The sequence below is a fragment of the Oreochromis aureus genome, linkage group 2 (assembly GCF_013358895.1).
Source record: "Oreochromis aureus strain Israel breed Guangdong linkage group 2, ZZ_aureus, whole genome shotgun sequence".
Lineage (NCBI taxonomy): Eukaryota > Metazoa > Chordata > Actinopteri > Cichliformes > Cichlidae > Oreochromis > Oreochromis aureus.
Window position 1 is genome coordinate 17,759,256 of NC_052943.1, and position 13,819 is coordinate 17,773,074.

At 38.3% G+C, this 13,819-nt stretch overlaps 2 protein-coding genes across 4 annotated transcripts; one reads left to right on the top strand and one right to left on the bottom strand.

Annotated features, from left to right (window-relative positions):
• Window positions 1–243: 243 nt before the first annotated feature.
• Window positions 244–6,120, bottom strand: zbtb33 (zinc finger and BTB domain containing 33). 2 transcript variants are annotated; one of them, XM_031736407.2, is made up of 2 exons: window positions 5,650–6,120; window positions 244–3,521 (listed from the first exon to the last, which is right to left on the bottom strand). In XM_031736407.2, exons 1-2 carry the CDS (start codon window positions 5,960–5,962, stop codon window positions 1,669–1,671), a joined length of 2,166 nt encoding a protein of 721 aa, XP_031592267.1. In that variant the 5' UTR covers window positions 5,963–6,120; the 3' UTR covers window positions 244–1,668. The 2 variants fall into 2 exon arrangements, with proteins under 2 accessions (XP_031592267.1, XP_031592268.1); XM_031736408.2 differs by lacking the exon at window positions 5,650–6,120 and adding an exon at window positions 5,285–5,564.
• An 839-nt stretch (window positions 6,121–6,959) lies between these two features.
• Window positions 6,960–10,492, top strand: LOC116317585 (NFKB activating protein). Of its 2 annotated transcripts, none has more exons than XM_039620166.1 (8): window positions 6,960–7,570; window positions 7,850–7,930; window positions 8,289–8,353; window positions 8,441–8,536; window positions 8,632–8,674; window positions 8,760–8,957; window positions 9,403–9,552; window positions 10,085–10,492. In XM_039620166.1, exons 1-8 carry the CDS (start codon window positions 7,125–7,127, stop codon window positions 10,257–10,259), a joined length of 1,254 nt encoding a protein of 417 aa, XP_039476100.1. In that variant the 5' UTR covers window positions 6,960–7,124; the 3' UTR covers window positions 10,260–10,492. The 2 variants fall into 2 exon arrangements, with proteins under 2 accessions (XP_039476100.1, XP_039476102.1); XM_039620168.1 differs by having other exon boundaries at window positions 8,635–8,674.
• The last annotated feature ends 3,327 nt before the right edge of the window (window positions 10,493–13,819 follow it).

The following is a 13,819-nucleotide window of genomic DNA, read 5'->3' on the forward strand; positions in this document are numbered from 1 at the left end:
AAAAAAACAAACAAGTAAATACATTCCCTTTTGAGGAAAACTGCAGGATTTGTCCATAAAACACTGTAGAATACATGCTACATACTAGAAAAGTGCAGTAGCACAAACAAGAAATAAACAGGAGCTGTTCTTTGTTTCTATACTGGCAGTGTGACCAATTTAAACTAAAAGAAATGTTTACCTGCTGTCAAGAGCCCAAAATGGAGTGTAGCACAGCACAAAAACACACCATACATCACGTACTGATGTTAATCTGTTTATTAAAAAGAAACCCTGCATGATGACATGACAAAGTACAGTTTCCCCTGTTAGCACTACTTGTACTAACCAATCACTACCCTCTGACACAGTGAAAAACAGAGCGGAAAAGTTATAACAAAGAGTTTTCTGCCTGAAAGCTAAGTGCTACAGCTATGGACTGTAATAAAGCTCAGTTTATTTCCATCCTATCGTCACACGTGTAGGAGAAATCTCTAGCTTTCTATATGAAGCCGGGCAGATTTTGCAATTTTAAATAAAGGGAAGTGACAAAGTAACGACAGAAATACAAATAAAAATAAACAATGTATTTAAAGAGGAACTATTAAGCTCATTTGCAGCTCCACGCTACAGTGGCTTTGTATGACCCCCGATACAAAATAATCCTTATTTATATACTCGCATATCTTATACTGGGCCTTAGTCTGAAACAAGCTGATTAAGCTCCTCCTATGTTGAGACTGGGGAGAGGCCCACTGGTGAGACACAGACCCACTGGAGTGAATGAGATCCTTAGATTACATACCGACCCTGTTTAATATGAGCATCCCCTGCTGTAACCGTATATTTTCAAAAATCTTAACAGGTCCCCTTTAACAGACAGAAACTTTCTTTTCCAGGGTGCTACAAAAATTAAATAACTGCATACCCAGGATGACAAAATACAAATATAATTAAATTCATAATCAACATTCTCTCGTACAGAATTAGATTTAAAACAGAAACGGGAATGATCGGTCCTGAAAATTCATCATTTCATGTGTAATGTAACCAAAACTGGCTGTACATACACACAATAAGGCTTCATACATCACTTTAAAAAGGTAACCCCATTTCCATTTCATTAAACAGGCCTCCGTTTAACGTCATTTCATGATTAAGGGAATGCAGCCTGTTAAAAAAATAAAACTAAAAAACAAAAACAGACGTTTCATTTGTGCTTCAGCTCATTCAGCGGAAATATTCTGGGCAATACAGATACAGAGCATCAGCACAGGTTTGAACCAAGAATAGCAGTGACCTCATATTATGAATTTTTTTTTTTTTTAAATTTACTTTTTTTTTGCCTTTTCATTCATAAAACCTCTTCATTTCTATCATGTTTGAACCACTTCCATTTCTGTGCTCGCTTAATGTAAAAGATCATGGCCATTTTTTAAAAAAAAGCAGAGGAACATGAGAGGTACGGTCCCATTACATCGTTCACCATATAACTGAGAGCCACCAGCAAACTAGTGCCTGTGTTATCACTACAGTATTAGTCCACTAATTTCAAATGACAGACTAATGAGACCGCACCGCACAGCTGAAACTATTAAGAATTGCGTAAAAATATTGTTGATGTGGAACAGAGGAGAAAGAGGGGCACCTAAAAGGCACATATAATAGAAGGAGTGGTGCCAGCTGTGCTTAGTAGTACTCTGCTGGACCCTGTGGAGGCGTGTTCATAGTTGTCTCCGGTTGTGCGCGGCTGTTAGGCGCCATGTGAGCGTCGGGCTCAACGAAAATGTCGTCCCAGTTCAACATCCTGCTTTGGGTGGACGAGTGCATTGCTTCGCCGACTGAGGTTATGTGATGCACGCTGCCGTCCTCCGATATTACTGGGACCCCTGGCCCATCTGTAGTCCACGAGTACGACTTCATCTGCACTGTTTTACACGGAAGCAGGCGGTACAAGTTGTTGCCGCCGTCGTCTTTCTCCTTCCTCCCGCAAGGATCCTGATTGTGGACTTGCTTGCAGTGAGCGGAGAGTAACTGGTAGTTTATAAACATTTCATTGCACAACAAGCACTGGTACCTCCTCTCTCCTGTGTGGTGGATTTCATGTTTAGTTCTGTACTCGGCCAGGGCAAACACCTTGTTGCAATAACGACACGGGTACTTCTTTTCCCACGAATGGGTGTTGAAGTGACGGCGCAGACTGGGCAAACACACGTAGGGGCGCTTACAGACAATGCAAACGTAGAAAGTCTTTCCATCCATGATGAGCTCGTAGTGATCCTCCAGCTCCGTTTTGGTCCTCTTCTTGTTTGGTCCTGCCTTGGGTGACACGGGTGTTTTTTCAAAGGGTTTCAATGGTGTCGCCATAAAAGCTCTCTTCCCTTTATTGGCTTTGGAGCCTCCTTCGCCTGGATCTTCTTTCACCGGGACAATGTCATATGTATTTTCTCCAATATTGGCATACACCTTGCAGCCTGATGAAATAGAGTCGATTTCCGTGGCTGTGCTGAGTGTCACTGTCTTTTTACCCGTTATAGCAGATTTGGGAACATTTGTTTGAAGTGTTGAACTTTCTGATAAATCAGAGAGTCTTATTTTGAAGTCCCCCTGCTGAGATGAAGTAGACACTTGCTTCTTGTGGACTCCCATTATGTCGCTGTTTTCAGAGGGCTGAGAGGCACTCGATGGCTCTGGGGTCAAACTGCTTGTTCTGGCTGGTGTTGTAGGAGCACTTCCTGAGTAAACTCTGGCAGGGGAAGACGAGTTGTTGGAGCTGCTGTCCGGGCTCTGTAGAGGGCTGCTGTCTATTAAAATCGGTTTAGGACAGCTGATGCTGGGAGGATTTGTAGCAAAGGGTTTCGAGGGGCTGGTAGCTTTGTCTTCGCATTCTGAAGCTGCATGATTTGATTCTACATTTTGGCTTGACGGCACATTTTCTGAATCCGTTTTCTCCAAATCAATGACCTCACTACAGCCAACCGCTTTGTTTTGACTATCTGTTTTCGAGACAAACAGAACGTCGCTGTCCGAGTCCTCCTCGTTATCTGCAGGCTTGTTTACCTGATTGAACTCCTCCGCAGATATTGAGAAGGACTCGGTTATGATCGGCATCATCTCTGTAGATGAGTCACTTTTGCTTTCCGCCTCCTTCGACAAACCAGGAAGACCCTTAACTTGTGATAATGGTGAACCCAAGTTTGCAATGAACTTCACTCCCAGTATCTGCCCGGCATTGATGAGCTCTTCGAGCATGTCAGAGCGGACTCTGACAATCTTAGAGCTGTAAATATAATTGAGAATCTGCTCAAAGATCTCAGGCCTGATGAAGTTCAGTTCGATCACTTGCCCGGCCACGGTAAACAGCTGGTGGAAATACGTACTCGAGGCAGACAGGATAGTTTTGTGAGCTCTGAATTTCCTGTCCTGTATAATGATGGTGATATCGCAAAATAATCCGTGGCTCCGCTGCTCATTCATGTTCTTCAGCACAGCTGCTGAGTACTGTGTGTCGGTCGCAGATATCAGCTTCAGACTCGGCATGTCTACAGAGAAAAAGCAAATCATAATCAAACCTGTGAATGCACAACAACGTGAAGCAAGTAACATTTATTCATATACAAAGCATTTTTCACAGAGTCAACAATCACAAAGTACTAAATAAAAGGAAATGCACAAAAAATTTTAAAGAATTTTAATTTTTTTTAATTTAAAAAGACAGAACTACAATTAAAAAATAAAAGTTAAGTGGCATTAAAAAAAACTAAATTAAGATAAACAAAGTAAAGGTTCATTTTTAGATTTGAATTGAATATTCACATTTTGTGTAATTTTTAACTTAATAAGCAACTATATTTGGTCAGTTTTTATGATATTTTCCTTACCAAATCTACTTTATTTAAGCCATTTTCTTACTGGTTTCTTCCTAAATTTTGGGATCAATAAAGTTGATCTTATCATATTACCATTGCCACCATGCAGAGCAATGTGAGTTACACAAGTTATGTCAACAGATAGTCAAAGAGCTGGCTCAAATTCAGTTTTGCCATTTCCTGCATTTCCAGTTCTAACAGGAACACCAAAACAAGCCAGAAAATTTACATGAGGACGTTCAGCCTGAATCATGGCTCATGTTTTTGTATAGCTAGTCATGGTGGTCTAGGAGCTATAGGGTCCTGTTTTTTTGGATAGAAACGGTTCACTCACTGGTCAGTCTGTTAACTCAGCATCTGGGGGCGACTGTTTCAACTAATAATAATAAAAATAATAAATCGTTTATTGCTTGATAAACTGAATAATGGAAAAAGGAGAGAAAGTGGTTCAGTGTAACAGTGTATAATGTAAAAGAGTATAGTTGAAAAATTAATTTTTAAGCTAACACTTTACTCTGCTACTGCAATGTCTTCCAAAAATTACAAACTAAATGCATCTTGTTCTTTTTGCTGATTCCATTTCCAATCTTACTGTGTCCTTGCATCTTCCTGTACTACATCAATCTATCTTCTGTGGTCTTCCTCTTATCCTCCTGCCTGGCAGCTCCACATTCAGCAGTCTTTGTCCAGTATATCCACTAACCTTCCTATGCACATGTCCCTCTGACATACTAATTTCTAATTATGGCAAAATCTTCCACTCTGCCACCTCCAGCTTGGCCTCCTATATTTTTGTTAGTGGATTTATTTATGCACATAAAAAAAATCTTAATATAGTTCTTGGTATCCAGGGTGGGTTTTTTAGTTTAGTTTAGCTATTATCGGTTTCAGTGTTACGTTTGTGTCTTTTTCACTCACTGTATTATAGGATATACATTTTGGCAGTTTAGATCATGCATTATAATTTCAGTCACAGCCAAGTGTATAACCATCTCCTTAGCAAAGACTAAACCTAAAGTGATCATCTGTATGTTTTTAAGTTTAGTTTTTGTTAATTATAATCTTGGACAGCATGATTCCGTTTCTGTGCACACAATGTCAGACATGCTAATTATGTTAGCCTGGCAACAAAAACAAAATCGTCCCTTAGCTGGCGCTAGGTAAACGTTAATTTGCCTGATATTTTTAGCCCCTTTGACACAAGGCAGACTGAGGAACATATTTAAAAAAACATTAAAGGGGTATTGATGCAACACTGAGAGCGAAATTATTATTTCTACTTTAGCTTTTAAGGCATCTATTGCTAACAAAGGTAGCACCGTTTCCTCCCTAATGAATCGCGGCCCGCTGTTTAGCATCCTGTTAGCATGTCTCTAGTAGAATAGAGGTCAAATCGAAATCCTCTCTAACAGCAGTGTTAAATTGATGAGGTTTACCTGCAAACCTTGATGATTTTGTCAGGAGTGAGCAGGGTGGCAGCCAGCGGATATGTTAATGAACTACAAACAATGGCTAACAACAACAGAGAGCCTCACTTTTCATTCTCAGCCACCAGGAGTCGCCGTCGTAAACGATTATAAGCATTCAAATGCAAACTATGTGGCTTTAAAGTACATTTAAAAACATCGTCCTAGCTGTATATAAATACAAATAAAGCTCAGTTCTGAGGTTATTTCAGCTGGAAACTGCTTACTTTTTGCACGCCGGTTAGCAGCGCGATAACTGCCGGTTCATAAGTCTCGCTTTCAAAATAAAAGCTCACAATGGTCACAGGTGAATAAACGGTCAATTTAATAAGTACCTGCAGAACAGCGTTTGAATTCATCCTCTCTTTTTAGGCTGGAAGCCGGCGGTGAAAGGCCGTTGAACTCTCTCTGAAGTTGATCGTACATCATCTTCCTCTTCTGGCCCTGGTATGGGTTATACTTTTCAGCGTGTTTTGCGTCGTAGTGCCTCTTCATATTGAACTCCTTGAATAAAACCTTCTGCTTGCAGATGAGACATGTAGCAGTGGTGTCCAGTTCCGTGAAGAAGTACTCCTTTGCGCATTTCTCCTCCACGGGTTTGCTCACGGGTTCCGTTTTTCTTTTAACTTGAACTATAGACAACGACATCTCGACGTGCCGAGCTGCTCTGTTTCTTTGCTGGTAAAAAGACTCAAATTAAGTGAACTCGCAGTCCAGTTTCCAGAGATGTTGAGTTGAGCAGTAGGAGACACGGCCGTGTGTTGGTCGTTAAACCCCGGTAGTTCCGGTGGCGCGTGAGCGCGTTGGGAAAAAACGGAAGTTGAGTTCTTCACAGCCACAAAACTCGGACCACCCCCACCCAACCCCCGACCTTGTTTTTTAAATGCAAAATGAAATAAATAAATAAAAATTTTTGACCTGATATGAAATTCATGATTTTTTTGCTTATTCATCCCATGTTTACCTGTGAAAAATAGTGAAAAATAGGCTAACTAAAACAGAATTATTACTGAATTTAAAAAAAAAAGTACAAACAAAAATTTTCAAACAGTGATTAATTAATCTAAAGCTTACACAGAAACTAATAAAAAGTAAACTCCAGCTTAACATTTTGAAAAAATAAAAACGATATCAAAACGACCCTAAGAAATTATATTGTTGTTATGGTTGTTACTGTTGCTATGAATTTAGAGTAAAAAATTTAACAACAGTCTGTAATATTTTTCTTTACATAGTGATTATATTATACACTTCAGTATAATACATACTTCGTTTTTCACAATACATATTCATCAATAGTACACAGTATATTTAGACACAAATTAAATTAGTTAGGCTTTCCTTCTCAGTTTTGTCATCTGGAAATACTGACATGCACATAAACTGTCTTCAAGTATACATACAGGCATTGTTAGCAAATATTTCCCTATAAAACTATTCAAAAAACTTAAAGAAAGTATAAGCCAAAATAAAACATAGATAAATATCTTAAACGAATTTGACTGGTTTTACTAGGACTTATTCCATACATATTACTAGTACTTCTGCAAGTTTTGAGGATTTTTTCTTTTTTACATTATTTTAATGCAAGAAAATTGAGCTATATCAGTATGTTGGGAACTCTTCTGGATGACACGTGACGTCGGATTCTTTTTTGGGACGGACCAACCAGTACTTCCTGTTATTAAACGCCTGCGTAGGGAGAAGAAGACAAACTGAGTGCGACATCTTTTAAATCTACCGTTAGATACTGATTGAAATTAATTACTTTTTACCCCGTTCTGTAGTGAGTCTCTCGCGGTCAGAGGACATGCCTCTGTCGGATCGATCGAGCTCTGACGGCGGTGGGGAGTCACGCAGTCCTCGGGCCCGTAGACCTCGGACCCGCTCCCGCAGTCGCCATCGCAGCGACAGCCGCGACCGGAGCTTGTCTCCGGACAGCTTCGGACCCAAACTCCCTAAGCCGCGCAACCGGGAGAGGGAGCGCGAGGAACGGGAGCGTCGATTCAAAGAGGCCAGAAACATTAGACGGATCCGCATAGGAAGCCCTCATCGTAGCCGCTCCAGGTCCAGATCCAGATCAAGGTCAAGGTCCCGGTCCAGGGAGCGCCATAACAACAACAACAACAGCAGCCACAACCACAGCAACCACTGGTCCGAGCCTCCGGGAAAACACGGCGGCCTCAAGGATGATTATTACTACGAGCAGCAGAGGGACGACGCTCAGCGGCAGAGACAAGAGGCCTTTATCGCCAGGTATGAAAAGTCCAACATCACTGTGAAAAGCTATCAAAGCCTGAACCCTGCAATTCCCATAATACAAATCAGTCCTCAGGTACACGTGCCTATTGGTGCATTTTATGACGTGCCACCACTTCAGATGAACAGTGAACTGGAGGTGGAGGGCTCTTCAATGTATCTGTTACCAAAAACCAAATAGATGGAAGCTGTCCTCCTTTGATTTGCAGCTAATCTAAGTGTAGTTTGACATTTCAGTTAAAAACACCTTTTTGTTTTTGCAAACTTATGTTTTAGGCGTCTGCAGGAGAGGGAGAGGATCGGCGAGCTGGGTTGTCCTGAAGTTTGGGGATATTCACCCAGAGTGAAAGAGCCAGAGTAAGTGAGGAACATACTGTTAATTTTGTGTTGGGTTTGTGGAGACACAGGTCCATAAAACGGTCATATTTATTTGTAAAATATTTTTTTTTAATTAAAACTGGCTTAAATTTTGTGTGTCTTGGTCTTAGATGTTTTTAGTCTCATCACCGTAAGAGTTTCTATTTCAAAATGACTTCATTTTAACCAATTTTTCACCTTTTTAATCTTACTTTTCCTGTTAAATTTTATTTAAGCAGTTATTTAAAAGATCTTGATGTGTCATACCTATTGGCACCCTGGCAGAGACATCAGGCGTTGTTCTGTCTTATTTTCAGGTATCAAAAATTCTTTTCTGTATTTTTTTCCCCTCCATCAGCTCCGATGAGTTCACACCAGTTGAAGAAGATGAGAAAAACAGCAGTTCAGAATCAAGCACAGAAGGTACACAGAGTGTGGACACATATAAATTACAGCAATGCAACGTTTTCTGTGAATTTATAACAAAACCATTCTGTCTGTTATTATCAGAAGAGAAGAAGAAGAAAAAGAAAAAGAAGAAGAAGTCCAAGAAGAGAAAGAACAAAAAGCACTCAGAGGACAGTGAGCTTGAATCAGATTCGGATGGTAAGATGAACGAAAAGCACGCTTTTTTTTGTTTTGTTTTGTTTTGTTTTTTTCTCTAATCAGATTCATCAGTTTAACTGTTTTTTGTGTTTCAGAAGAAGAAATAAAGAAGAAGAAAAAGAAAAAGAAGAGCAAAAAGTATGTTCTGATACGAAGCTGTGCACCAGCTCTGTTGACATGGTAACAGCCCATTTGACTCACCAAGCATCCCGTTTCTCGTCAGGTCTAAGAAGTCCAAGAAGAAGAAGGCGAAGAAAAGCCGGAAGGAGTCCAGCAGCGACTCCAGCAGCGAGGCCTCAGAGGAGGAAGAGGAGGAAGATCCCAATGGGGTGTTGTGGGTGGAGAAAACCTCCATTGATGAGCATGTCGTCGGCCCCGAAGCTCCTCTCACTCACATGTCTCAGAATGATCGACCTTTGGAGTGAGTCTCTGTTTGTGTTAATTCCTGCATTAACAAACAGGGAGAGCATCTAATCCTAATGTAGTTTGTATTGTATTCCAAAACACAACTGCTGTTTACAGTGGAGCATACCTGTACAGTACAGAAAACTGATTAAATGTCTGAAAACAGAAAAAAATAACAGAGGCAAGCTGTGTATTTTCAAACTTGCTAGCTAAATGGTGAGCTTGAAGACTGGGATTTTTTTTAAAAAGCGATAGTAGAGTTGACATTATTGAAGACTGCTGATTATTGATTGGTTCTTTCAGTTTTATTTAGGCTATAAAAAATGGAAATCACTGTGATTCAGTTTATCAGATGTGACAAAATAAGACAGACTCTGTTAAGCATTTCCACTACACAACTTGTTTAAATCATTTGGCAGAATTTTTGATAAAAGCTTCTTTTTCTTTTCTCCTTCCTCCAGTTTCGGTCATGCCCTGTTGCCAGGTGAAGGTGCTGCCATGGCAGAGTACGTGAAAGCTGGCAAACGTATCCCAAGAAGAGGAGAGATCGGTCTCACCAGCGATGAGATCGCAAACTTTGAGAAGTCTGGTTACGTCATGAGTGGCAGCAGGTATGTAATGTTTAGAAAATGGAAAATTTTCACCTCAGCTGTGGTCCGATTCATGCAAACATATTAAACAAATCAACACGATTTTGTGGTGAAGATTCTTTTCACAAGTCCACTGCCTGGCCAAAACAAAAGTCACCATCTGGATTTAACATTTTCTGCATTACTACATTAATATACGCAGATTTCCGTAAAAAGGCGGTTCTTGATTTAGTAGTTTTAATGAGGCACACTTTAACAACAACGTATAAAATGTGTTCTCCCAGCAGAGGCTCTATATGGTGAGTTAAAACATGGGTTAAGTAAAGGAATCAGTGAAAATGTGGCATTTCCAGTTGATTTTAAACCAAACCTCAAAACATATATGTGCAGCAAAAGTTACCAAATGCTTCAAAATGTTGTTTAATTTCTTTACTAATCTCTGCACATTGTAACATTTGCTTTAGCTTGTGCTCTAGGCTGGGTTGAGTTGAGCAGATCCAGGAGCGTGTTCAGCTTTTCTTCCTGTAATATTGACAAATTTTTTGCCCTGCAGACATCGTCGTATGGAGGCTGTGCGTCTGAGAAAGGAAAACCAGATCTACAGCGCAGACGAAAAGAGAGCCCTGGCATCGTTCAACCAGGAGGAGAGGAGAAAGAGAGAGAGCAAGATCCTGTCGAGCTTCAGGGAGATGGTGTACAGGAAAACCAAAGGCAAGGAGGAGAAGTGAACGACCAGTTTCTGTCTCCTGTTATTGGAACCTTTACTTGTTTAGTGACATGAGGTGTAAAGCTTTTTTTTTTCTCTCTCTGTTTGAATCGAGTGTACAGTGCAGGAGTGTTTTAACTGTAAAAATGTGTCTGAGAAGTATTCAGTTGTATTCTCCTTCCCTTTTTTATCCGTCTCTTGTAAATGTTTTCAAATGCTCCCAACCAGAATGTTAAATAAATTTTCACTATCATATCTTGTTGCCATTTTATTATTTCTTTCTGTTCTTGCCGGGAGTTATACTATAAGTGATAAATGCATCAAGAGTAGAAAACCATTTAGAAAAAAAGAGCAGTTTGTAGTATTATTGTTTTAAAGTGCAGGACCTCATCTGAGTGAAACACTTAAATAAAGGCTTTTTTTTAAACTAAATAACTGATCATTTTTTGTGACGAGTTAATTGTAGCATATTTAAGAAAACTTGGCAAAAAATTTACCATCAAACTCTGAATATTAAAAATAAATCTGCCAGTATTTTTGAGCAAATATCTGAGCAAATAGCTACTTAAGAACAGGAAGGAACCACATGAAAATTTCAATACTGAAAAAAAGTTCAAGCTGTGTTAAAAAGTGCCGCCAAATTAATTTTACAACCATTTCAAGTCCACAGTCTAAAGCAAAAGTCTACTTTGTTCCAAGCATGTTTTTTTTTTCATTTCAAAATAATATATATTTGTTTTCAATATTTTTATTGCTTTTTGCAACAGCATACAAAGGTTTGTTTTCCCCGTAATATGCTGTAGTAATAGAAACCCTTTCCCCCACCCTCACCTCCCACCCTGCTCTCTACCAAACCTACAACAAACAAAAAAAAAACAATAAAAGGAAAAACAAAACACATAGAATATATATACATTTGTACAATATGTGGTATTTATACAACTTCAAGACATGAACAATAAAAAAAATAGCTAGCATATACTAAACCATTTTCTCCTCATCCACATTCCTGCAGGAGTTGTCCGATGTTTACTTCTTTTATAAAGTTTTTAAATGGCTTCCAAATTTCATCGAAATATGTTAACTTGTCTTTTAGAAAATACGTTATCCTTTCCATTGCCATACACTGTGCCAAAGAATTTATCCAAGCACCAATAGCAGGAGGATCTAATTTTTTCCAATTTAATGCAATCATACGTTTTGCCTGTAATATACAATAATCCATAAACACAATTTGATGGGTTCTTAGTTTAAGATTTTAGAATACACATGTAATAACAACATTTCTACATCTAAAACAATCTTTTTATTCAAAATTTGGTTTATTTTGTTCATCACCTCCTGCCAAAATGCACGGATAATTCTGCATTCCCATATACAGTGAAAAAATGTTCCACGGGCTTCTCCACATTTAAAACATGTATCTGGAATTCTATTATTATATTTGTTCAATTTCACCAGTGTTATATATAATTGCATGATCCAATTGTATTGTAATAACTTTAAGTTACTATTAATCGATAGTTTTTGTGATTTTAAGCAAATTAACTTCCATGTCTCCTCAGAAATATTGATATTTAGGTCCTTTCTCCAAGCTACCAACTTAGAAACTGATGTTTCTAGAGAGGCAGATACAATCCAGTTATAGAATGTTGAAATTAAACCTTTATTACCACCTTTTTTCACCATTAACTCCTCTAACTTACTTAACTGGGGAATGTTGAGAGACTGATTTTGCATGGAAGAAATGAAGCTTCTAATTTGTAAATACTTAAAAAGTGTTTTTGGGGAATTTGAAATTTAGAAACTAAATCCTCAAATGAAACCATTACTCCATCACAAAAAGATCACCCACTTTCTTAACACCTTTTTCTGCCCAACCCTGGAACCCTACGTCCAGGTTTCCTGGTACAAATAAGGCATTTCCCAAATAGGACTAAACTGAGAGAGATTATTCTTAATATTCATCATTTCTTTTATTGTAAACCAAACTTCAATCATATTTTGGACTATAGGATTATTTGTTTCTTTCTTTAACTGTTTTGGCTGTGCAGAGTATAAATACAAATTTAATGGTATTTTAAGAGAATTTGCTTCCATCCCACACCCAAGACGGGTATTTTGGGATGAAAAATAAAACATTATTGTCCTTAGTTGAATAGCCAGATAGTACCAGTGAAAATTGGGACATTTCAACCCCCCTGAATCAAAGGGAAGATACAACAAAGACAAACGAATGCAGGGATGCTTCTTGTTCCAAATGAACTCTCTAATTAATGATGCTAATTTGGTAAACAATCCAGCAGGAGGAGCCAGTGGGACATTTTGAAACACATACAACAGTTTAGGTAATACATTCATTTTAAGAACACTTATCCTTCCAATAATAGATAGTGGTAAACTTATCCAACGCTCCAAATCTTTAGAAATTTTCTGTAGAATTGTATTATAGTTAATTGCCACTGTATCTTTTAATGAAGGAACTATTTTGATGCCCAGATAAGTGAGTTCAGAATTAACAGTAAAGCCAGATATATTCTGACTTACGTTTTGATTATACCCTTGTTTAAGTAACATTAATGATGATTTTGTTACATTTACTTTATACCCTGAGAAGGCCCCAAACTGATCTATTAAATATATATTTGTAGTGGTAAAATCTGTGACATCACAGACAAGTCTCTGCCTCAGAAAATACACATAGTATCAATATTGCAGTTTATCACTGGATATTGTACAGGTCAAATAAAAGTAAAAACAATGGCCGACTTTTGGAAAGGTGAGGTGGAAATTTTGTTCATATTGATTTTTTTGGGCATGTTTGCCTTTAGTGGAAAGAAAGAAAAGTGAGGAGGGACACTGCACTCTGACCATGTGACATGTGATCACCTGCTCACTCATTGACCTAAAGTGGTGCCCACACTTGACTGGTTTTTAGCCACAGTGACCCCCAAATATCTTTAGCAATTGTTTCAGCTTTTTTAACGTCATTATAGTGAATCAGTGGCCACAGTGTACATTTACTTCAGCTGTTTATAAACCTTTATTTATTTATTTACAAGTTGAAAGTCTTATGACTTTCAAGATGTTTTTCACTGGCGTAAGAAATTTCTATAAATTGCTAATACAGAACTATTGTTTTTTTTCTTACAGGAGTTTTTTGAATTCTTTACTTTTTACAGCATTTCAATTAGTGCTTTTTTAAATGAACATTTTTGTAAGAAACAAAATATTTTTTTCCTGCATTTGCTGTTTTTTTTATTAGTTAATATCACCTGAGCATCCACCACAGGTTGCCTGTGACGGTGGTTTGAAAGAAACACTGAGAAAACATTGACATCATGTTTCCACAACTTGGATTAAACCTAATCCCAAACTGAAAGAAATTAATGAACTGCACTGAAAAAAAAATGTATGGACTAATCACGTCTTTTAGTTTTTGTCAATAGTTGTTTTTTGAAGCTACTTGGAACAATAAAGTTAGTTACAGTTAACGTGATGCTGCAGGAAGGTGTATTACAGCTAAATGGTAACAGCAGGTACTGTGAGACATCTCAAGTCCAGTAAACCTGTCAACATGTA